The 26110-nt window shown below is 48.0% G+C and overlaps 1 protein-coding gene across 1 annotated transcript in view; it reads right to left on the minus strand.

The window, feature by feature from the left end:
* Positions 1–25120, minus strand: part of LOC127927313 (voltage-dependent T-type calcium channel subunit alpha-1I-like) — an 83790-nt gene extending 58670 nt beyond the window's left edge. Inside the window, exons 1-2 of the mRNA XM_052513459.1 lie at positions 23315–25120; positions 19344–19477 (exon numbers count right to left, since the gene is read on the minus strand). Coding sequence (XP_052369419.1) covers positions 19344–19477; positions 23315–23404 — 224 coding nt within the window. The 5' untranslated portion in view covers positions 23405–25120. The remainder of the gene's footprint in view (positions 1–19343; positions 19478–23314) is intronic.
* Between the last annotated feature and the right edge of the window lie 990 nt (positions 25121–26110).

Here is a 26110-nt window from a genome sequence, read left to right on the forward strand (position 1 = left end):
GGAGGACCAGAGGTGAAGGTAGGAGAACACAACACGTCAGGAAGAAGGAGGACCAGAGGCGAAGGTAGGAGAACAACACGCAGGAAGAAGGAGGACCAGAGGGGAAGGTAGGAGAACACAACACGTCAGGAAGAAGGAGGACCAGAGGGGAAGGTAGGAGAACAACATGCAGGAAGAAGGAGGACCAGAGGTGAAGGTAGGAGAACAACATGCAGGAAGAAGGAGGACCAGAGGTGAAGGTAGGAGAACAACACATCAGGAAGAAGGAGGACCAGAGGGAAGGTAGGAGAACAACATGCAGGAAGAAGGAGGACCAGAGGGAAGGTAGGAGAACACAACACGCAGGAAGAAGGAGGACCAGAGGTGAAGGTAGGAGAACAGAACACGTCAGGAAGAAGGAGGACCAGAGGGGAAGGTAGAACACAACACGTCAGGAAGAAGGAGGACCAGAGGTGAAGGTAGGAGAACACAACACGTCAGGAAGAAGGAGGACCAGAGGGGAAGGTAGGAGAACACAACACGCAGGAAGAAGGAGGACCAGAGGGGAAGGTAGGAGAACACAACACGCAGGAAGAAGGAGGACCAGAGGTGAAGGTAGGAGAACACAACACGCAGGAAGAAGGAGGACCAGAGGTGAAGGTAGGAGAACAACATGCAGGAAGAAGGAGGACCAGAGGGGAAGGTAGGAGAACACAACACGCAGGAAGAAGGAGGACCAGAGGGGAAGGTAGGAGAACACAACACGCAGGAAGAAGGAGGACCAGAGGTGAAGGTAGGAGAACAACATGCAGGAAGAAGGAGGACCAGAGGGGAAGGTAGGAGAACACAACACGCAGGAAGAAGGAGGACCAGAGGTGAAGGTAGGAGAACAACATGCAGGAAGAAGGAGGACCAGAGGTGAAGGTAGGAGAACAACATGCAGGAAGAAGGAGGACCAGAGGGGAAGGTAGGAGAACACAACACGCAGGAAGAAGGAGGACCAGAGGTGAAGGTAGGAGAACAACACGCAGGAAGAAGGAGGACCAGAGTGGAAGGTAGGAGAACAACACGCAGGAAGAAGGAGGACCAGAGGGAAGGTAGGAGAACACAACACGTCAGGAAGAAGGAGGACCAGAGGTGAAGGTAGGAGAACACAACACGCAGGAAGAAGGAGGACCAGAGGGGAAGGTAGGAGAACAACACGCAGGAAGAAGGAGGACCAGAGGTGAAGGTAGGAGAACACAACACGTCAGGAAGAAGGAGTACCAGAGGGAAAGGTAGGAGAACACAACACGTCAGGAAGAAGGAGGACCAGAGGGGAAGGTAGGAGAACAACACGCAGGAAGAAGGAGGACCAGAGGGGAAGGTAGAACACAACACGTCAGGAAGAAGGAGGACCAGAGGTGAAGGTAGAAGAACACAACACGTCAGGAAGAAGGAGGACCAGAGGTGAAGGTAGGAGAACACAACACGCAGGAAGAAGGAGGACCAGAGGTGAAGGTAGGAGAACACAACACGTCAGGAAGAAGGAGGACCAGAGGGGAAGGTAGAAGAACACAACACGTCAGGAAGAAGGAGGACCAGAGGTGAAGGTAGGAGAACACAACACGCAGGAAGAAGGAGGACCAGAGGGGAAGGTAGAACACAACACGTCAGGAAGAAGGAGGACCAGAGGGGAAGGTAGGAGAACAACACGCAGGAAGAAGGAGGACCAGAGGTGAAGGTAGGAGAACACAACACGTCAGGAAGAAGGAGGACCAGAGGGGAAGGTAGGAGAACAACACGCAGGAAGAAGGAGGACCAGAGGGGAAGGTAGGAGAACACAACACGTCAGGAAGAAGGAGGACCAGAGGTGAAGATAGGAGAACACAACACGCAGGAAGAAGGAGGACCAGAGGTGAAGGTAGGAGAACAACATGCAGGAAGAAGGAGGACCAGAGGGGAAGGTAGGAGAACACAACACGCAGGAAGAAGGAGGACCAGAGGGGAAGGTAGGAGAACACAACACGCAGGAAGAAGGAGGACCAGAGGTGAAGGTAGGAGAACAACATGCAGGAAGAAGGAGGACCAGAGGGAAGGTAGGAGAACAACACGCAGGAAGAAGGAGGACCAGAGGGGAAGGTAGGAGAACAACATGCAGGAAGAAGGAGGACCAGAGGTGAAGGTAGGAGAACAACACGCAGGAAGAAGGAGGACCAGAGGTGAAGGTAGGAGAACACAACACGTCAGGAAGAAGGAGGACCAGAGGGGAAGGTAGGAGAACAACATGCAGGAAGAAGGAGGACCAGAGGGGAAGGTAGGAGAACACAACACGCAGGAAGAAGGAGGACCAGAGGTGAAGGTAGGAGAACAACATGCAGGAAGAAGGAGGACCAGAGGTGAAGGTAGGAGAACAACATGCAGGAAGAAGGAGGACCAGAGGTGAAGGTAGGAGAACAACACATCAGGAAGAAGGAGGACCAGAGGGGAAGGTAGGAGAACAACATGCAGGAAGAAGGAGGACCAGAGGGGAAGGTAGGAGAACACAACACGCAGGAAGAAGGAGGACCAGAGGTGAAGGTAGGAGAACAGAACACGTCAGGAAGAAGGAGGACCAGGGGAAGGTAGAACACAACACGTCAGGAAGAAGGAGGACCAGAGGTGAAGGTAGGAGAACACAACACGTCAGGAAGAAGGAGGACCAGAGGGGAAGGTAGGAGAACACAACACGCAGGAAGAAGGAGGACCAGAGGTGAAGGTAGGAGAACACAACACGTCAGGAAGAAGGAGGACCAGAGGGGAAGGTAGAAGAACACAACACGTCAGGAAGAAGGAGGACCAGAGGTGAAGGTAGGAGAACACAACATGCAGGAAGAAGGAGGACCAGAGGGAAGGTAGGAGAACACAACACGTCAGGAAGAAGGAGGACCAGAGGGGAAGGTAGGAGAACAACACGCAGGAAGAAGGAGGACCAGAGGTGAAGGTAGGAGAACACAACACGTCAGGAAGAAGGAGGACCAGAGGGGAAGGTAGGAGAACACAACACGTCAGGAAGAAGGAGGACCAGAGGGGAAGGTAGGAGAACACAACACGTCAGGAAGAAGGAGGACCAGAGGGGAAGGTAGGAGAACACAACACGTCAGGAAGAAGGAGGACCAGAGGGGAAGGTAGGAGAACAACACGCAGGAAGAAGGAGGACCAGAGGTGAAGGTAGGAGAACACAACACGTCAGGAAGAAGGAGGACCAGAGGGGAAGGTAGGAGAACACAACACGTCAGGAAGAAGGAGGACCAGAGGGGAAGGTAGGAGAACACAACACGTCAGGAAGAAGGAGGACCAGAGGGGAAGGTAGGAGAACAACACGCAGGAAGAAGGAGGACCAGAGGTGAAGGTAGGAGAACACAACACGTCAGGAAGAAGGAGGACCAGAGGGGAAGGTAGGAGAACACAACACGCAGGAAGAAGGAGGACCAGAGGTGAAGGTAGGAGAACACAACACGCAGGAAGAAGGAGGACCAGAGGGGAAGGTAGGAGAACACAACACGTCAGGAAGAAGGAGGACCAGAGGGGAAGGTAGGAGAACAACATGCAGGAAGAAGGAGGACCAGAGGTGAAGGTAGGAGAACAACACATCAGGAAGAAGGAGGACCAGAGGGGAAGGTAGGAGAACAACATGCAGGAAGAAGGAGGACCAGAGGGGAAGGTAGGAGAACACAACACGCAGGAAGAAGGAGGACCAGAGGTGAAGGTAGGAGAACAGAACACGTCAGGAAGAAGGAGGACCAGAGGGGAAGGTAGAACACAACACGTCAGGAAGAAGGAGGACCAGAGGGGAAGGTAGGAGAACACAACACGTCAGGAAGAAGGAGGACCAGAGGGGAAGGTAGGAGAACACAACACGCAGGAAGAAGGAGGACCAGAGGTGAAGGTAGGAGAACACAACACGTCAGGAAGAAGGAGGACCAGAGGGGAAGGTAGAAGAACACAACACGTCAGGAAGAAGGAGGACCAGAGGTGAAGGTAGGAGAACACAACATGCAGGAAGAAGGAGGACCAGAGGGGAAGGTAGGAGAACACAACACGTCAGGACGAAGGAGGACCAGAGGGAAGGTAGGAGAACAACACGCAGGAAGAAGGAGGACCAGAGGTGAAGGTAGGAGAACACAACACGTCAGGAAGAAGGAGGACCAGAGGTGAAGGTAGGACAACACAACACGTCAGGAAGAAGGAGGACCAGAGGCGAAGGTAGGAGAACAACACGCAGGAAGAAGGAGGACCAGAGGGGAAGGTAGGAGAACACAACACGTCAGGAAGAAGGAGGACCAGAGGGGAAGGTAGGAGAACAACACGCAGGAAGAAGGAGGACCAGAGGTGAAGGTAGGAGAACACAACACGTCAGGAAGAAGGAGGACCAGAGGGGAAGGTAGGAGAACACAACACGCAGGAAGAAGGAGGACCAGAGGTGAAGGTAGGAGAACACAACACGCAGGAAGAAGGAGGACCAGAGGGGAAGGTAGGAGAACACAACACGTCAGGAAGAAGGAGGACCAGAGGTGAAGGTAGGAGAACACAACACGTCAGGAAGAAGGAGGACCAGAGGTGAAGGTAGGAGAACACAACACGTCAGGAAGAAGGAGGACCAGAGGTGAAGGTAGGAGAACACAACACGCAGGAAGAAGGAGGACCAGAGGTGAAGGTAGGAGAACACAACACGCAGGAAGAAGGAGGACCAGAGGGGAAGGTAGAACACAACACGTCAGGAAGAAGGAGGACCAGAGGGGAAGGTAGGAGAAACAACACAGGAAGAAGGAGGACCAGAGGTGAAGGTAGGAGAACACAACACGTCAGGAAGAAGGAGGACCAGAGGGGAAGGTAGGAGAACACAACACGTCAGGAAGAAGGAGGACCAGAGGGGAAGGTAGGAGAACACAACACGTCAGGAAGAAGGAGGACCAGAGGTGAAGATAGGAGAACACAACACGCAGGAAGAAGGAGGACCAGAGGTGAAGGTAGGAGAACAACATGCAGGAAGAAGGAGGACCAGAGGGGAAGGTAGGAGAACACAACACGCAGGAAGAAGGAAGACCAGAGGGGAAGGTAGGAGAACACAACACGCAGGAAGAAGGAGGACCAGAGGTGAAGGTAGGAGAACAACACGCAGGAAGAAGGAGGACCAGAGGGGAAGGTAGGAGAACACAACACGCAGGAAGAAGGAGGACCAGAGGTGAAGGTAGGAGAACAACATGCAGGAAGAAGGAGGACCAGAGGTGAAGGTAGGAGAACAACATGCAGGAAGAAGGAGGACCAGAGGTGAAGGTAGGAGAACACAACACGTCAGGAAGAAGGAGGACCAGAGGTGAAGGTAGGAGAACAACATGCAGGAAGAAGGAGGACCAGAGGGGAAGGTAGGAGAACACAACACGCAGGAAGAAGGAGGACCAGAGGTGAAGGTAGGAGAACAACATGCAGGAAGAAGGAGGACCAGAGGTGAAGGTAGGAGAACAACATGCAGGAAGAAGGAGGACCAGAGGTGAAGGTAGGAGAACAACACATCAGGAAGAAGGAGGACCAGAGGGGAAGGTAGGAGAACAACATGCAGGAAGAAGGAGGACCAGAGGGGAAGGTAGGAGAACACAACACGCAGGAAGAAGGAGGACCAGAGGTGAAGGTAGGAGAACACAACACGTCAGGAAGAAGGAGGACCAGAGGGGAAGGTAGGAGAACAACACGCAGGAAGAAGGAGGACCAGAGGGGAAGGTAGAACACAACACGTCAGGAAGAAGGAGGACCAGAGGGGAAGGTAGAAGAACACAACACGTCAGGAAGAAGGAGGACCAGAGGTGAAGGTAGGAGAACACAACACGCAGGAAGAAGGAGGACCAGAGGGGAAGGTAGAACACAACACGTCAGGACGAAGGAGGACCAGAGGGGAAGGTAGGAGAACAACACGCAGGAAGAAGGAGGACCAGAGGTGAAGGTAGGAGAACACAACACGTCAGGAAGAAGGAGGACCAGAGGGGAAGGTAGGAGAACACAACACGTCAGGAAGAAGGAGGACCAGAGGGGAAGGTAGGAGAACACAACACGTCAGGAAGAAGGAGGACCAGAGGGGAAGGTAGGAGAACACAACACGTCAGGAAGAAGGAGGACCAGAGGGGAAGGTAGGAGAACAACACGCAGGAAGAAGGAGGACCAGAGGTGAAGGTAGGAGAACACAACACGTCAGGAAGAAGGAGGACCAGAGGGGAAGGTAGGAGAACACAACACGCAGGAAGAAGGAGGACCAGAGGTGAAGGTAGGAGAACACAACACGTCAGGAAGAAGGAGGACCAGAGGTGAAGGTAGGAGAACACAACACGTCAGGAAGAAGGAGGACCAGAGGTGAAGGTAGGAGAACACAACACGTCAGGAAGAAGGAGGACCAGGGGTGAAGGTAGGAGAACACAACACGTCAGGACGAAGGAGGACCACAGGTGAAGGTAGGAGAACACAACACGTCAGGAAGAAGGAGGACCAGAGGTGAAGGTAGGAGAACACAACACGTCAGGAAGAAGGAGGACCAGAGGTGAAGGTAGGAGAACACAACACATCAGGAAGAAGGAGGACCAGAGGTGAAGGTAGGAGAACACAACACGTCAGGAAGAAGGAGGACCAGAGGTGAAGGTAGGAGAACACAACACGCAGGAAGAAGGAGGACCAGAGGGGAAGGTAGGAGAACACAACACGTCAGGAAGAAGGAGGACCAGAGGTGAAGGTAGGAGAACACAACACGCAGGAAGAAGGAGGACCAGAGGTGAAGGTAGGAGAACAGAACACGTCAGGAAGAAGGAGGACCAGAGGTGAAGGTAGGAGAACACAACACGCAGGAAGAAGGAGGACCAGAGGGGAAGGTAGGAGAACACAACACGTCAGGAAGAAGGAGGACCAGAGGTGAAGGTAGGAGAACACAACACGTCAGGAAGAAGGAGGACCAGAGGTGAAGGTAGGAGAACACAACACGTCAGGAAGAAGGAGGACCAGAGGTGAAGGTAGGAGAACACAACACGTCAGGAAGAAGGAGGACCAGAGGTGAAGGTAGGAGAACACAACACGTCAGGAAGAAGGAGGACCAGAGGTGAAGGTAGGAGAACACAACACGTCAGGAAGAAGGAGGACCAGAGGTGAAGGTAGGAGAACAACACGCAGGAAGAAGGAGGACCAGAGGGGAAGGTAGGAGAACAACACGCAGGAAGAAGGAGGACCAGAGGTGAAGGTAGGAGAACAACACGCAGGAAGAAGGAGGACCAGAGGTGAAGGTAGGAGAACAACACGCAGGAAGAAGGAGGACCAGAGTGGAAGGTAGGAGAACAACACGCAGGAAGAAGGAGGACCAGAGTGGAAGGTAGGAGAACAACACGCAGGAAGAAGGAGGACCAGAGGTGAAGGTAGGAGAACAACACGCAGGAAGAAGGAGGACCAGAGTGGAAGGTAGGAGAACAACACGCAGGAAGAAGGAGGACCAGAGGTGAAGGTAGGAGAACACAACACGTCAGGAAGAAGGAGGACCAGAGGTGAAGGTAGGAGAACACAACACGTCAGGAAGAAGGAGGACCAGAGGGGAAGGTAGGAGAACAACATGCAGGAAGAAGGAGGACCAGAGGTGAAGGTAGGAGAACAACATGCAGGAAGAAGGAGGACCAGAGGTGAAGGTAGGAGAACAACACGCAGGAAGAAGGAGGACCAGAGGTGAAGGTAGGAGAACAACACGCAGGAAGAAGGAGGACCAGAGGTGAAGGTAGGAGAACAACATGCAGGAAGAAGGAGGACCAGAGGTGAAGGTAGGAGAACAACACGCAGGAAGAAGGAGGACCAGAGGGAAGGTAGGAGAACAACACGCAGGAAGAAGGAGGACCAGAGGTGAAGGTAGGAGAACACAACACGCAGGAAGAAGGAGGACCAGAGGTGAAGGTAGGAGAACAACACGCAGGAAGAAGGAGGACCAGAGGTGAAGGTAGGAGAACAACACGCAGGAAGAAGGAGGACCAGAGGGGAAGGTAGGAGAACACAACACGTCAGGAAGAAGGAGGACCAGAGGTGAAGGTAGGAGAACAGAACACGTCAGGAAGAAGGAGGACCAGAGGGGAAGGTAGGAGAACAACGAGAGAGGGAGGACGACTCATAATAATGGAACACAACCCGTGTTTGATGTGTTTGATACCATTCCATTTATTCCGTTCCATCCATTACTATGAGCCCGTCTTCTCCAATTAGGTGCCACCAGCCACCTGTAGTGTGGAAAGAGAGGTGTGTGTGTGACTGCGAGGTGTGTGTTCCTCTATGTGTGGCTGCAGCTGCTCCCGTACACATCAATCAGGCTGTGTGTTTGTCAGAGTAATTAGCCGCCACAGGCCTCCTCTATCTAATTGTTCTCTCTTTTAACACTCCTCTTTTTGGCTCCATCCCTTCATCTCTTAGCCTTTTATGTATACTGGGTTTCCAATGGATGACGCAGGCTAGGGGCGAGGGGTTAGGGGCGAGGGGCTAGGGGCGAGGGCTAGGGGTTATGGGGGTGAGGGGCTAGGGGCTGGGGGCGAGGGGCGAGGGCTAGGGGCGAGGGCTAGGGGCTAGGGGCGAGGGAGGGACCAGGGGCTAGGGGTTAGGGCGAGGGGCTAGGGACTAGGGGCGAGGGGCTAGGGGTTATGGGGTGAGGGGCTAGGGGTTAGAGGGCTAGGGACCAGGGCGAGGGGCTAGGGGTTGCGGGGGTGAGGGGCGAGGGCTAGGGGCTAGGGGGCGAGGACCAGGGACTAGGGGCGAGGGGTTAGGGCGAGGGGCTAGGGACTAGGGGCAGGGTAGGGGTTATTAGGGGCTCGAGGGCAGGGGCTAGGGGCTAGGGCGAGGGGCTAGGGCGAGGGCCAGGGGCTAGGGGCAGGCGAGGGGCTAGGGGCGATGGGCTAGGGGCTAGGGCTAGGGCGAGGGGCTAGGGGCTAGGGGGCGAGGGGCTGGCAATAGGGGCACAGCAGTAGGATTTAAATAAGGGGCTAGGGAGTGTGTGTGCGTCAGTATTATTTCCAGTATGCTTCCTCTGTGCTGTAACCCCTGTTACTCTCTCCTTGGGAAGTGGCAATCCACAGCAGTAGGATTTAAATAATATATATATGTTTTAACCTTTATTTAACTAGGCAAGTCAGTTAAAAACAAATTCTTATTTTCAATGACAGCCTGGGAATAATGGGTTAACTGCCTGTTCAGGGGCAGAACAACAGATTTGTACCTTATCAGCTCGGGGGACTGAACATGGAACCTTTCGGTTACTTGTCCAACACTCTGACCACTAGGCTACCCTAGTGGTTTGGGAGAGAACAGCAGGATTGGGAGAGAACTGACACCGGGTGTGTGGGTATATACCGGGTGTGTGGGTATATGGGTGTATATGTATATGGTTGTGTGGGTATATGGGTGTATATGTATATGGTTGGGTGTGTATATGGGTGTGTGGGGTATATGGGTGTGTGGGGTATATGGGTGTGTGGGTATATGGATTTGTGAGTAAATGTGTGTGTGTGTGCCTGTGTGAGTTTGTGTGAGACGCTGGCACGCCTGTGTGTGTGTGTCTGTGTGTGTGCATGCGCGTAGTGTGAGCTGTAAACCTGGTCTGTACTCGGCGATAGCTCAGCTCAACTCTATTCTCCATAGCACAGCAAACAGCAGGATCAGCAGGAAAGGACAGCACACACACTGAACACAAAGCCAAGCAGAGAGGCATGCAGAGGGGACACAGAGTAAATGGGATTTCTATATAACTATAATACCTTTAATCTGATTGTATCAATCAAACCTAAATATTTATCGATCGATTGGTCTGTCTGTCAATCAGTACATTCCTCGCTACTTCAGTAGAAAATAAAGCATTTGAGTGCAAATAGACAAATCTGAGATGTAGTCTAGCCCTGTGGAATATTGGGCCACAGCTGTACTGGACCAGAAAGGATTATGGGAAAAAGGGAAGGGGTCCCCGGGGAAAAGGAGAGTGAGGTTCATGAGAGAGATGCATCAAGGGAGAAGGGCCAGAGTGTGTGACTGGAACAGCATAGTATAACATCAACATTTCTCCAATACTGCAGACCATTGAAAGAGTATGTGTGTGTGTGTGTGTGCCTGTGCATAACGCAGTAATAATGATAATCAGTGATATTGGACCTCCTGGTGATCAGGATCACAGTAGCCTGCTGATCAGAATCACTAATCACACACACACACACACACACACACACACACACACACACACACACACACACACACACACACACACACACACACACACACACACACACACACACACACACACACACACACACACACACACACACACACACACACACACACACACACACAGAATGAGACCCTTCCCTTCTTGGTGTCACTCAGGTTTAAGGTTTCATGTAATTCAATGCATCTCTCATCTTTCTTTCACTAACACATCAACTTGAAACAGGCAGCAGACAAAGTCAATGCCAACATATCCTGGCCTTCCTAGAAGTACAGTAGAATGTCAACTATCTGTTTGACTGCAGTAGGGCTGGAGGTGAAACTTCAGAGTCTGTAAGTTCATTACAGTAGAGCTCACTGATAGGATCATCTGACCACCTTTGATTTATACCTCCACTTAATACCAGCGCTTAATATAGAGGGAAGGAGAGAGAGGGGGAGAAAGAGAGGGAAAAAGAGAGAGGGAGAGAGAGAGAGAGAGAGAGAGAGAGAGGGAGAAAGAGAGGAGAGAGAGAGAGGAACAAAGAGAGAGAGAGAGAGAGAGAGAGAGAGAGAGAGAGAGAGAGAGAGAGAGAAAGAGAGAGAGAGAGAGAGAGAGGAGAGAAAGAGAGGAACAAAGAGAGAGAGAGAGAGAGAGAGAGAGAGAGAGAGAAGAGAGAGAGAGAGAGAGAGAGAGAGAGAGAAAGAGAGGAACAAAGAGAGAGAGAGAGAGAGAGAGAGAGAGAGAGAGAGAGAGAGAGAGAGAGAGAGAGAGAGAGAGAGAGAGAGGAAGAGATATAGAGAGAGAGAGATATATATAGAACAGAGAGAGAGAGAGAGAGAGAGAGAGAGATAGAACAAGAGAGAGAGAGAGAGAGAGAGGAACAAAGAGAGAGAGAGAGAGAAAGAGGAACAAAGAGAGAGAGAGAGAGAGAGAGAGAGAGAGAGGAACAAAGAAGAGGGAGAGAAAGAGAGGAACAAAGAGAGAAGAAAGAGAGAGAGGAACAAAGAGAGAGAGAGAGAGAGAGAGAGAGAGAGAGAGAGAGAAGAGAAGAGAGAGAGAGAGAGAGGAACAAAGAGAGAGAGAGAAAGAGAGGAACAAAGAGAGAGAGAGAGAGAGAGAGAGAGAGAGAGAAAGAGAGGAACAAAGAGAGAGAGAGAGAGAGAGAGAGAGAGAGAGAGGAACAAAGAGAGAGAGAGAGAGAGAGAGAGAGAGAAAGAAAGAGAGGAACAAAGAGAAATGACTAAATGTGAAAGCATTAGGCCTCTCACTAAAGGCTTCAGTCATACAAAAGTCATACTTAAATCCAAACTGCTTCTCTAGCAGATTAGAATGTCTCCACCCATGTTCAAGAAGGACATGTTTCCCTTTACTCAGATTACAACCTCTTATTTGAAAATTAAATCTACAAAATATCGTTATTTTTAAAACAAGCCATAGAAATGTGGTTGTAATTTCAGTTTAATCCACCAGAAAAGACAGAACAAATATTACAGCAAATATTATGGTAAAACTCAAATATGATAATTGATAAAAACAATATTTTTTTATATATAAAAAGGTATAATCTTTGTAAAAAAATATATATATATGGAAACGTCTGCTCTACTCAGAATTACAACCGACTAATTGCAGCATTACCTGAAAAATGGAAGAGGCAAGTGGAAGGGGAAGAAAGTAAGGAACTTCTCTGTCAGCTCTGCATTAAAGACCAAAATTATACCAGTTTCATTTTAAAGACCAAAAAATGTACAGACCGGTGTGTCATAAAGATTGTAAAATAGTTGGGAAGAGATGTATGTACCGATTCCATGGTACATGGTTTATGAACTGATACACAAAACAACGCTGGATTTCAATTTAAATGAATATACACATTCTTGGAACCAATAGAATATAATGTTATATGGGGGATACAACCATCCCAGCTCTGCAGATTTTGCTGAGAAGAGACAGAATCATTAGATCATTTGTTTTGGTACTGTCCATATGTAGCTTGTTTTTGGTCGCAGGTTCAGGAATGGCTGAAGAATTGTAACATTTCCCAGGAGCTAACTAGGTGATTTCAAACGTTTTAGTCGGTCAATCAATAATATAATACTTCTAGCAAAAAAATGTTGTTTCATTTACAATCTGTAGAATCTATCAGAATAGAGAGGTTCAAAACTTTTGTGAAACATCACAGCACTATTGAAAAATATGGCAAATAGAAGTCAAAACTGGATGTTGTTCAGAGATAGATGGGAGGGGTTGAGTGGAGCTGAAGGATGGAACTGGATGTTGTTCAGAGATAGATGGGAGGGGTTGAGTGGAGCTGAAGGATGGAACTGGATGTTGTTCAGAGATAGATGGGAGGGGTTGAGTGGAGCTGAAGGATAGAACTGGATGGTGTTCAGAGATAGATGGGAGGGGTTGAGTAGGGCTGAAGGATGGAACTGGATGTTGTTCAGAGATAGATGGGAGGGGTTGAGTGGGGCTGAAGGATGGAACTGGATGTTGTTCAGAGATAGATGGGAGGGGTTGAGTGGGGCTGAAGGATGGAACTGGATGTTGTTCAGAGATAGATGGGAGGGGTTGAGTGGGGCTGAAGGATGGAACTGGATGTTGTTCAGAGATAGATGGGAGGGGTTGAGTGGAGCTGAAGGATGGAACTGGATGTTGTTCAGAGATAGATGGGAGGGGTTGAGTGGGGCTGAAGGATGGAACTGGATGTTGTTCAGAGATAGATGGGAGGGGTTGAGTAGGGCTGAAGGGTGGAACTGGATGATGTTCAGAGATAGATGGGAGGGGTTGAGTGGGGCTGAAGGATGGAACTGGATGTTGTTCAGAGATAGATGGGAGGGGTTGAGTAGGGCTGAAGGATGGAACTGGATGTTGTTCAGAGATAGATGGGAGGGGTTGAGTGGAGCTGAAGGATGGAACTGGATGTTGTTCAGAGATAGATGGGAGGGGTTGAGTGGAGCTGAAGGATGGAACTGGATGGTGTTCAGAGATAGATGGGAGGGGTTGAGTAGGGCTGAAGGATGGAACTGGATGTTGTTCAGAGATAGATGGGAGGGGTTGAGTGGGGCTGAAGGATGGAACTGGATGTTGTTCAGAGATAGATGGGAGGGGTTGAGTGGAGCTGAAGGATGGAACTGGATGTTGTTCAGAGATAGATGGGAGGGGTTGAGTGGAGCTGAAGGATGGAACTGGATGTTGTTCAGAGATAGATGGGAGGGGTTGAGTGGAGCTGAAGGATGGAACTGGATGTTGTTCAGAGATAGATGGGAGGGGTTGAGTGGGGCTGAAGGATGGAACTGGATGTTGTTCAGAGATAGATGGGACTGGGGTTGAGTGGAGGGGCTGAGTGGGGCTGAAGGATGGAACTGGATGTTGTTCAGAGATAGATGGGAGGGGTTGAGTGGAGCTGAAGGATGGAACTGGATGGTGTTCAGAGATAGATGGGAGGGGTTGAGTGGAGCTGAAGGATGGAACTGGATGTTGTTCAGAGATAGATGGGAGGGGTTGAGTGGGGCTGAAGGATGGAACTGGATGTTGAAATGTGATAGAAATGGGTAATTTCAGTTTAATGGGGCAGAAAAGACAGAACAAATATTACAGCAAATATTATGGTAAAACTCAAATATGATAATTGATAAAAACAATATTTTTATATATATAAAAAGGTATAATCTTTGTAAAAAAACAATGGAAACGTCTGCTCTATGTTGACTAATTGCAGCATTATGAAAAATGGGAGGAAGGTATGAACTTGGGGCTCTGCATTAAAGACCAAAATTATACCAGTTTCATTTTAAAGACAAAAATGTACAGACCGGTGTGTCATAAAGATGGTGTTCAGAGATAGATGGGAGGGGTTGAATAGTGGGGCTGAATAATGGAACTGGATGTTGTTCAGAGATAGATGTCAATCAATAATATAATACTTCTAGGAGGGGTTGAGTGGGGCTGAAGGTGGAACTGGATGGTGTTCAAGACTATTGGAATGGGAAGGGAACTTCTCTTGAGCTCTGGAGCTGAAGGATGGAACCAAAAAAATGTTGTTTCATTTCAGAGATAGATGGGAGGGTTAGTGGAGCTGAAGGATGGTCATAAAGATTGTTCAAATAGGAACTGGATGTTGTTCAGAGATAGATGGGAGGGGTTGAGTGGAGCTGAAGGATGGAACTGGATGTTGTTCAGAGATAGATGGGAGGGGTTGAGTGGAGCTGAAGGATGGAACTGGATGTTGTTCAGAGATAGATGGGAGGGGTTGAGTGGGGCTGAAGGATGGAACTGGATGTTGTTCAGAGATAGATGGGAGGGTTGAGTGGGGCTGAAGGATGGAACTGGATGTTGTTCAGAGATAGATGGGAGGGGTTGAGTGGGGCTGAAGGATGGAACTGGATGTTGTTCAGAGATAGATGGGAGGGGTTGAGTAGCTGAAGGATGGAACTGGATGTTGTTCAGAGATTTTGGGAGGGGTTGAGTGGAGCTGAAGGATGGAACTGGATGTTGTTCAGAGATAGATGGGAGGGGTTGAGTGGAGCTGAAGGATGGAACTGGATGTTGTTCAGAGATAGATCAGAGACTGAAGATGGGAAAATGGGATGGAGCTGAAGGATGGAACTGGATGTTGTTCAGAGATAGATGGGAGGGGTTGAGTGGAGCTGAAGGATGGAACTGGATGTTGTTCAGAGATAGATGGGAGGGGTTGAGTGGAGCTGAAGGATGGAACTGGATGTTGTTCAGAGATAGATGGGAGGGGTTGAGTGGAGCTGAAGGATGGAACTGGATGTTGTTCAGAGATAGATGGGAGGGGTTGAGTGGAGCTGAAGGATGGAACTGGATGTTGTTCAGAGATAGATGGAACTGGATGTTGTTCAGAGATAGATGGGAGGGGTTGAGTGGGGCTGAAGGATGGAACTGGATGTTGTTCAGAGATAGATGGGAGGGGTTGAGTGGGGCTGAAGGATGGAACTGGATGTTGTTCAGAGATAGATGGGAGGGGTTGAGTGGGGCTGAAGGATGGAACTGGATGTTGTTCAGAGATAGATGGGAGGGGTTGAGTGGGGCTGAAGGATGGAACTGGATGTTGTTCAGAGATAGATGGGAGGGGTTGAGTGGAGCTGAAGGATGGAACTGGATGTTGTTCAGAGATAGATGGGAGGGGTTGAGTGGGGCTGAAGGATGGAACTGGATGTTGTTCAGAGATAGATGGGAGGGGTTGAGTGGAGCTGAAGGATGGAACTGGATGTTGTTCAGAGATAGATGGGAGGGGTTGAGTGGAGCTGAAGGATGGAACTGGATGTTGTTCAGAGATAGATGGGAGGGGTTGAGTGGGGCTGAAGGATGGAACTGGATGTTGTTCAGAGATAGATGGGAGGGGTTGAGTGGGCTGAAGGATGGAACTGGATGATGTTCAGAGATAGATGGGAGGGGTTGAGTGGGCTGAAGGATGGAACTGGATGTTGTTCAGAGATAGATGGGAGGGGTTGAGTGGGGCTGAAGGATGGAACTGGATGGTGTTCAGAGATAGATGGGAGGGGTTGAGTGGAGCTGAAGGATGGAACTGGATGTTGTTCAGAGATAGATGGGAGGGGTTGAGTGGAGCTGAAGGATGGAACTGGATGTTGTTCAGAGATAGATGGGAGGGGTTGAGTGGGGCTGAAGGATGGAACTGGATGTTGTTCAGAGATAGATGGGAGGGTTGAGTGGAGCTGAAGGATGGAACTGGATGTTGTTCAGAGATAGATGGGAGGGGTTGAGTGGAGCTGAAGGATGGAACTGGATGTTGTTCAGAGATAGATGGGAGGGGTTGAGTGGGGCTGAAGGATGGAACTGGATGTTGTTCAGAGATAGATGGGAGGGGTTGAGTGGAGCTGAAGGATGGAACTGGATGTTGTTCAGAGATAGATGGGAGGGGTTGAGTGGAGCTGAAGGATGGAACTGGATGTTGTTCAGAGATAGATGGGAGGGGTTGAGTGGGGCTGAAGGATGGAACTGGATGTTGTTCAGAGATAGATGGGAGGGGTTGAGTGGAGGTTGAAGGATGGAACTGGATGTTGTTCAGAGATAGATGGGAGGGGTTGAGTGGAGCTGAAGGATGGAACTGGATGTTGTTCAGAGATAGATGGGAGGGGTTGAGTGGAGCTGAAGGGTGGAACTGGATGTTGTTCAGAGATAGATGGGAGGGGTTGAGTGGGGCTGAAGGGTGGAACTGGATGTTGTTCAGAGATAGATGGGAGGGGTTGAGTGGGGCTGAAGGGTGGAACTGGATGTTGTTCAGAGATAGATGGGAGGGGTTGAGTGGGGCTGAAGGATGGAACTGGATGGTGTTCAGAGATAGATGGGAGGGGTTGAGTGGGGCTGAAGGGTGGGACTAAAAACAATCAAAAGATAACTATTGTAAAATATACCGTGTCCGTAAAATGTATATAGTATATACAGTGGCAAGAAAAAGTATGTGAACCCTTTGGAATTACCTGGATTTTTGCATAAATTGGTGATCAAAATTTGATCTGATCTTCATCTAAGTCTAATGAACACGAGGGAGACAGAGCTGGTTTCAAGCGCAGAGCGCAGCAGGTGTTTAATGAAAGGGACCATAGGAGGAGGCAGGAAGCTGGGTCCAGGGGCAGGCAGAAGGTCATACACGGTAGTCCAAAAATGGAAAACAGTACAGGCAGGGAATAAGCAAAAGGCGTTGTGAGTGAGGCAGGAAAAACTACACGGGAGGAGAGAAGGACGGGGAAAAACCAGAGCTCTGAAAAGGTGTGTCTCAAAGCAAACAATACCTCACAGTGATGGGGTGCCAGGAACTGAACTAAATAGTGTGGGATGATGACATGCAGGTGTGTGAACAGGTGATTAGAATTCCGGTGATTGGGATCTGGAAAGTGAGCTGGAAAGTGGGCTGCATTCCGGGGATCTAAGTGTTTGGAAGTGTGAGTCGGACTCAGACGTTACACTAAGTCACAACAATGGACAGACATAGTGTGCTTAAACTAATAACACACAAATTATTGTATTTTTCTTATCTATATTGAATACATAATCTAAACATTCACAGTGTAGGTTGGAAAAAGTATGTGAACCCCTAGGTTAATGACTTTCTCAAAAGCTAATTGGAGTCAGGAGTCCCTTAACCTAGAGTCAAATCAATGAGACTGTTGGTTAGAGCTGCCTTGCCCTTTAAAAAACACTCACAACATTTTGTTTGCTATTCACAAGAAGCATTGCCTGATATGAACCATGCCTCGAACAAAAGAGATCTCACAAGACCTAAGATTAAGAATTGTTGACTTGCATAATGTTGTGCAAGGATACAAAAGTATCTCTAAATGCCTTGATGTTCATCAGTCCATTGTAAGACAAATTGTCTATAAATGGAGAAAGTTCAGCACTGTTGCTACTCTCCCTAGGAGTGGCCGTCCTGCAAACATGACTGCAAGAGCACAGCGCAGAATGTTAAATGAGGTTAAGAAGAATCCTGGAGTGTCAGTTAAAGACTCTGGATAGCTAAAATCTCTGGATAATACTAACATCTCTGTTGACGAGTCTACGATACATAAAACACTAAACAACAATGGTGTTCATGGGAGGACACCACGGAAGAAGCCACTGCTGTTCAAAAAATGTGCACCTGGATGTTCCACAACACTACTGGCAAAATATTCTGTGGACAGATGAAACTACAGCTTAGAAGTTTGGAAGGAAAACGTGTGCGGAGAAAAAAAAGGCACAGCACACCAACATTGAAACCTCATCCCAACTGTAAAGTATGGTGGAGGGAGCATCATGGTTTGGGGCTGCTTTGCTGCCTCAGGGCCTGGACAGCTCACTATCATTGAAACCTCATCCCAACTGTAAAGTATGGTGGAGGGAGCATCATGGTTTGGGGCTGCTTTGCTGCCTCAGGGCCTGGACAGCTCACTATCATTGAAACCTCATCCCAACTGTAAAGTATGGTGGAGGGAGCATCATGGTTTGGGGCTGCTTTGCTGCCTCAGGGCCTGGACAGCTCACTATCATTGATGGAAATGATAGGTGACCACTGTAAAGGTTGATGAGGCTGCTGTCAGAACAGGCTGAGCTTATGCATTTATAATGAGCTCTTTACCCATTGGACTAACTCAACCACCCCTAAAAAACACACACTATTTTAATAAGGATTTTATAGAGCTAGAAAGAGAGAGAAAGGGAGAAATAGAGAGAAAGAGAAAGTGAAAGAGAGAGAGAGAGAAGGAAAGAGCAGGAGGGAGAGAGAGAAAGAGAGACAGACAGAGAGATACGCCAACACCTGGCATGTCATGTGGCTCAAAGCAGACAGAAGCATCTTGTTATGTAAGGCATCACAACACAACAGCAACACTCCATGTGAGCTGAGCCCTGCAGCACAGAACAGACAACAGCACAGAAGAGGCTCCAAACAACTGCCTCAGACTCCCCACTATTATCTCTAATGACTTCAAGGATTTCAAACCTGTTCTCAGAGAGAGGTTTAAAGGTTTGAAATGGGGTCTGTTTTCATGTTGGTGAGGGCAGGGGACTATGTATGAGTTGCTGTGGTGTGTGTGTGTGTGTGTGTGTGTGTGTGTGTGTGTGTGTGTGTGTGTGTGTGTGTGTGTGTGTGTGTGTGTGTGTGTGTGTGTGTGTGTGTGTGTGTGTGTGTGTGTGTGTGTGTGTGTGTGTGTGTGTGTGTGTGTATGAGAGAGTTGTTGTGGTGTGTATGTGTGTGTGTGCTTGCTTGTGTGTGTGTGTGCGTACATGCATGTGTGAGTGTGTCTGTGCACCCATCTACTTGAACTCAACTGATTTCAACAACATCAAACCAGACATTTACCAGCTCGACATCAAACCCTAGTTTTAACACAGCCTGGCTTTGACAGCAGAAACGTGTAAAGGGGAAACAACAGAAGAAGCTAAACTACAGATGTGAGTCTAAAAGGCCCTCTGCATCTCTGCATCCAGTCTACTGCAGCATCTGCCAAGAGGTCTTCAGCTTTATGGCACAGTGTGGTAGTGCACTTTCTCATAAACACATGGCTGCTGGTTGAAGCCCTACATCTGCAGAGTATGTACAGTACTATCTATGATTCAGTAGTATTCACCTTGCTCCCACCTACACTCTTCACAGGAAGGAAAGGATGAAGGAAAGGAAGAAGAGTGATCTAACCCAGACATGACGATGAAGAAGTCTAGTCTGTTCCAGGTGTCGCCAAGGTAACAGCGTCTCCCGAAGATTCCCAGCGCCACCATCTTCACCACCATCTCCAACGCAAAGAAGATGTAGATGAACGCATCAAACGCCTGACAGAGAGAGAGAGAGAGAGAGAGAGAGAGAGAGAGAGAGAGAGAGAGAGAGAGAGAGAGACAGAGAGAGAGAGAGAGAGAGAGAGAGACACAGAGAGAGAGAGAGAGAGAGAGAGAGAGAGAGAGAGAGAGAGAGAGAGAGAGAGAGAGAGAGAGAGAGAGAGAGAGAGAGAGAGAGAGAGAGAGAGAGAGAGAGAGACAGAGAGAGAGAGAGAGAGAGAGAGAGAGAGAGAGAGAGAGAGAGAGAGAGAGAGAGAGAGAGAGAGAGAGAGAGAGAGAGGTAATTTGTCAGATTTATACGAAATGAGGAAGCACATACTCTTGAAACTGATGAAAAGACCTGTTGATGAAGAAAAAATAACACACACACACGTTTTCGTGTTCTGAAAATGAAAGGACCCTAGCCCAAACCACTGCTGTGGGTGTAATGTCCCGCCCAGCGACAGTGGCTTGATTGGATGTGATTATTTTCTGTCGCAACTAGCAGATGGGACAACAATGAAAACATCAACCTTCGATCAAAACACTACTTTAATTAACTTGTTAATGATTATCAATTAGCAGAGTTACTGGGACATTATTGCATCTGTCACTGACTGTGTGTGTGTGTGTGTGTGTGTGTGTGTGTGTGTGTGTGTGTGTGTGTGTGTGTGTGTGTGTGTGTGTGTGTGTGTGTGTGTGTGTGTGTGTGTGTGTGTGTGTGTGTGTGTGTGTGTGTGTGTGTGTGTGTGCATGTACTGTATGTCTTTGTGTCCTAGTTATGCATTAAAGGTCCAATACAGATGTTTTTATCTCAATGTCAAATCATTTCTGGGTAACAATTGATTATTTTCAATTAAAATGGTCAAAAAGAAACAAAAATAGCTTCTTAGTAAAGGACAATTTCTGTAGCTCAGTTGGTAGAGCATGGCGCTTGTAACGCCAGGGTAGTGGGTTCGATTCCGGGACCACCCATACGTAGAATGTATGCACACATGACTGTAAGTCGCTTTGGATAAAAGCGTCTGCTAAATGGCATATATTATTAAGAGAGAATTTTGCTCGGACTGTCTGGGAGTGAAAATAGCTGTTATTGGCAGAGAGGTTTGTTGGTCTACAAACTAATTTCCTGCCTGGTGATGTCACCATGACAGAGCTTGAAGAATTTAGAAATGAATAATGGGCAAATATTTCACAATTCAGGTGTGCAAAGCTCTTAGAGACTTACCCAGAAAGACTCACAGCTGCCAAAGATGATTCTAATATGTATTGATTCAGGGGGTTGAATACTTATCTAATCAAGATATATTAGTGTTTTATTTTTCATTAAGCTTTAAAAAAAATGTCTTCCACTTTGACACGACAGAGTATTTTGTGTAGATCGTTAACAAAAAACGACAATTGAATCCATTTGAATCCCACTTTGTAACAGAAATCCAAGGGAAGTGTAGACTTTCTCAAGGCCCTGTTTAAAGCACAGGAACATATTGAGGACTGCGCTGGGACTATACCACCGATATCCACTATCTGCACACTACTGATTAGAGAGGTAGTCAAACGCTGTTATTTGGTGCGGGGGGTCCTATAATCTCCTTTGTTATTGGTGTGTTCTTCATTACACTGCGATGTGAGTGGTCGAGAGGGCTTGGGGAGATGTGTGTGAACATGTGTCGCTCAGCGACGTGTGGGCTAATCATTTTGATGTGTGATGAAGTTAGCTCCCTCACACACATACAAGGACACTGAAACACACACACACGCACGCACGCACGCACGCACGCACGCACGCACGCACACACACACACACACACACACACACACACACACACACGCAGCCCATTTAAAAGTAAAAATGCACATCCAGAGATGGGCATGGACACAATCCTTACAGATTCTGGCTCATCTAACATTCATAGTGGATACTGACAACCTGACAATGTTCTGCTTCATTTCTTATTCATAGGGAGCTACAGCCGGGGGCCTTGGCTCCTGTGTGTTGAAACAAGGAGGTTTGACTGAGCCTTTCCAAGCAGGGCCATGCTATACACAGCAGGAGAGGACACACACACACGCAGCCTTTCAGATTCTCTATGTTACGTAGTGTGTGTGTGTGTGTGTGTGTGTGTGTGTGTGTGTGTCTGTGCGTGCGTGTGTGCAGACGATGTCGTTAATTACGTAACAAACGCTCAGCACATGTAATGCAATGTTCACTATATCAGTCACCAGTGGTGTAAGGTACAAATACTTTAAGGTACTACTTAAGTCGTTTTAGGGGTATCTACTTTACGATTCATATTTTTGACAACATTCACTTTTACTTCACTACAATCCTAAAGAAAATATGTCCTTTTTACTCCATACATTTTCCGTGACACCCAAAAGTACCTGTTACCTGAATGATTAGCAGGACAGGAAAACGGTCCAATTCACACACTTAATAAGAGAACATCCCTGGTCATCCCTACGGCCTCTGATCTGGCGGACTCACTAAACACAAATGCTTTCTTTGTAAATAATGTGTTGGAGTGTGACCCTGGCTATCTGTAAATGATGTCTGAGTGTTGGAGTGTATCCCTGGCTATCTGTAAATGATGTCTGAGTGTTGGAGTGTGACCCTGGCTATCTGTAAATGATGTCTGAGTGTTGGAGTGTATCCCTGGCTATCTGTAAATGATGTCTGAGTGTTGGAGTGTGACCCTGGCTATCTGTAAATGATGTCTGAGTGTTGGAGTGTACCCCTGGCTATCTGTAAATGATGTCTGAGTGTTGGAGTGTATCCCTGGCTATCTGTAAATTATGTCTGAGTGTTGGAGTGTACCCCTGGCTATCTGTAAATTATGTCTGAGTGTTTGAGTGTGCCCCTGGCTATCTGTAAATGATGTCTGAGTGTTGGAGTGTACCCCTGGCTATTTGTAAATTATGTCTGAGTGTTGGAGTGTACCCCTGGCTATTTGTAAATGATGTCTGAGTGTTGGAGTCTGCCCCTGGCTATCTGTAAATAATGTCTGAGTGTTGGAGTCTGCCCCTGGCTATCTGTAAATGATGTCTGAGTGTTGGAGTCTGCCCCTGGCTATCTGTAAATAATGTCTGAGTGTTGGAGTCTGCCCCTGGCTATCTGTAAATAATGTCTGAGTGTTGGAGTCTGCCCCTGGCTATCTGTAAATAATGTCTGAGTGTTGGAGTCTGCCCCTGGCTATCTGTAAATAATGTCTGAGTGTTGGAGTCTGCCCCTGGCTATCTGTACATTTTTTTAAAGAAAACTGTGCCGTCTGGCTTGCTTAATATAAGGAATGTGAAAAGATTTCTACTTTTACATTTACTTTCGATACGTAAGTATATTTAAAACCAAATACTTTTAGACTTTCACTCAAGTAGTATTTTACTGGGTGACTTTCACTTTTACTTTAGTCATTTTCTAATAAGGTATCTTTACTTTTACTCAAGTCTGATAACTGGTTACTTTTTACACCACTGTCAGTCAATATATCAGTCACACCAGTGTCACAGGAAGTCTAAAGAAAGGCTGGTGTGGAAGGTGGGGAATGGGTTCTCACTTCTCACCGCATGTTGTCAATAATCAACTGTAATCAATACATCAAATGATACAGTGGTGAAACTGAATTTATCTAACACTTTTTACAAAGTAATTAGTCGCAGAAGCATTACCACTTCGCAGGGGTGACGTTTTAACAGACAGACAGACAGACAGACAGACAGACAGACAGACAGACAGACAGACAGACAGACAGACAGACAGACAGACAGACAGACAGACAGACAGACAGACAGACAGACAGACAGACAGACAGACAGACAGACAGACAGACAGACAGACAGACAGACAGACAGACAGACCTGTAGTATCTGGCAGCGGTCTGAAGTGCAGTCGATGTTCTCACAGGGCTGGTACATCCCCAGGGTGACACAGTTGAGCAGAATCACCATGATACTGATCCTCTCGAACCACGTATGGACAGCAAAGGGTTAAGAAACACAGTGGACAACCAGGGACAACCAGGGACAGTACACACACATACTGAAAGGCATATCATACTCGCAAATAAGCAAACATACAGTAGGCACATACACACACGAACGTATGCGCGCACACCCACACGCGCATACAAATAGTGAAAGGCTTTCATCATATGATACACAGACACACTCACAGGTAGAGCTGCACTGGGTGATGCTGAGTGGTGCTTGTAAATGAAAGGGATTAACAGACTGGTGCCGGAGGGAGGGGAGTGGGGATGTAAAACAAAACTGTCTCTGGCCTGAAGCCAGCTGCACTCAGACACTATATCTGTCTGTCTGTCTGTCTGTCTGTCTGTCTGTCTGTCTGTCTGTCTGTCTGTTTGTCTGTCTCTCTCTCTCGCTGTCTATTTGTCTCCCTGTGTCCCTGTGTCTCTGTCTCTCTCTGTCTCCGTATCTCTCTGTTTCTCTCTGTCTCTTCGTCTCTGTCCAGGTTTCTCCCAGTACTCTTACTGGACTTCTTTCCTCCTCTCCTTAACTTCATGACTGCCAGGTGATCTCTCACAAAGCCAGGTGATCTCTCACAAAGCCAGCTGATCTCTCACAAAGTCAAGTGATCTCTTACAAAGCCAGGTCATCACTCACAAAGCCAGGTGAATTCTCACAAAGCCAGGTGATCTCTCACAAAGCCAGGTCATTTCTCACAAAGCCAGGTGATCTCTCTCAAAGCCAAGTGATCTCTCACAAAGCCAGGTGATCTCTCACAAAGCCAGGTGATCTCTCACAAAGCCAGGTGATCTCTCACAAAGCCAGGTGAATTCTCACAAAGCCAGGTCATCTCTCACAAAGCCAGGTGATCTCTCACAAAGCCAGGTGATCTCTCACAAAGCCAGGTGGTCTCTCACAAAGCCAGGTGAACTCTCACAAAGCCAGGTGATCTCTCACAAAGCCAGGTGATCTCTCACAAAGCCAGGTGACAAAGCCAGGTGATCTCTCACAAAGCCAGGTGATCTCTCACAAAGCCAGGTGATCTCTCACAAAGCCAGGTGACAAAGCCAGGTGATCTCTCACAAAGCCAGGTGATCTCTCACAAAGCCAGGTCATCTCTCACAAAGCCAGGTGATCTCTCACAAAGCCAGGTTATCTCTCACAAAGCCAGGTGATCTCTCAGAAAGCCTGGTCATCTCTCACAAAGCCAGGTCATCTCTCACAAAGCCAGGTGATCTCTCAGATAGGCAGGTCATCTCTCACAAAGCCAGTTGATCCCTTGCGCATGCAAACACACCACACACACACAGTGACATGATGGTGGTTTGGTGGCCTATACCAGTCACCACACAAGCTTGGACATTGACACACTCACACACATAATTTCCCTCCTCCCTGTTTCCTATGAAATTGTTCCTTATCATAATTAGCCTAGTTATCTTATCTCTCTATCTTATGTAGCCTTTATCATCTCTTCATATGTTTCTATCGGTGCATTGGTAGGCTACCTTTGAACTTTGACCTTTTGCACTTCAAATGCCTCGGCGGAGGTGCGTGTGTGTGCATGTGTGTGTTCGTGCGGATACACAAGTGTGTGTGTTACGGTACATTAGAGGTAGGTGTGTTTTAACATAAAGCCTGTTTTTCTCAGGTGATGATTAGGGGGTCTATACATGAAGCACTATAGCAGAAACACTCCTTCCCACCCTCTCTCCCCCTTTCTCTCTCAACCTCTCCCTCTTTCTTTCCCCCTCCCTCCCTCCTCTCTCTCTAGTTCACTGCGTCTTACCTTATTTTTCTATGCCTCTACTCTCTCTCTCTCTCTCTCTCTCTCTCTCTCTCTCTCTCAATTGTTCCCTATTTATCTGCATGTCTCTCCCTCTCTTTTCATCTCTCTCTGTGTTTCTTGCTCCCCGTTCATTCCCAAAGCGTCACAGAGCACAGGGTTGCCTGAGTGGCCTCACAGAAACACTTAAGCAGCGCTAAACAGGCGGCAGTGCAGAATCAATCAGCCCTAATAGCTGGTGAATGTGTTATGTAGTGAAAACACACCACTCAGAGAGGCAGGGAAGCTGCCTGCAGGCTTACATCTGGGAGAGCTAGTTAGGACATCAGGGAGAAACACATACATACACACAAACGAACACGCTCATTCACTCATTGATGCACACACACACACACACACACACACACCACAGCTATAAGCATGTGTGAATAGTATGTAATCTAACATATCTATATTACTCTCATACACCCAGATACACAGAGGACGATATTGAGTCATTTCACCTTTCCGCGCAAGGCCCTTAAAGGGAAAAATAAATAGAAAATGGGAAAAATACATATACAGTGAGGCAAAAAAGTATTTAGTCAGCCACCAATTGTGCAAGTTCTCCCACTTAAAAAGATGAGAGTGGCCTGTAATTTTCATCATAGGTACACTTCAACTATGACAGATGAAATGAGAAAAAAAATCCAGAAAATCACATTGTGGGATTTTTAATGAATTTATTTGGTCTATAACAAAAGTTTATCTCAATACTTTGTTATATACCCTTTGTTGGCAATGACAGAGGTCAAACGTGTTCTGTAAGTCTTCACAAGGTTTTCACACACTGCTGCTGGTATTTTGGCCCATTCCTCCATGCAGATCTCCTCTAGAGCAGTGATGTTTTGGGGCTGTTGCTG

Source organism: Oncorhynchus keta, unplaced genomic scaffold (genome assembly GCF_023373465.1).
Source record: "Oncorhynchus keta strain PuntledgeMale-10-30-2019 unplaced genomic scaffold, Oket_V2 Un_scaffold_1198_pilon_pilon, whole genome shotgun sequence".
NCBI classification, from domain to species: domain Eukaryota; kingdom Metazoa; phylum Chordata; class Actinopteri; order Salmoniformes; family Salmonidae; genus Oncorhynchus; species Oncorhynchus keta.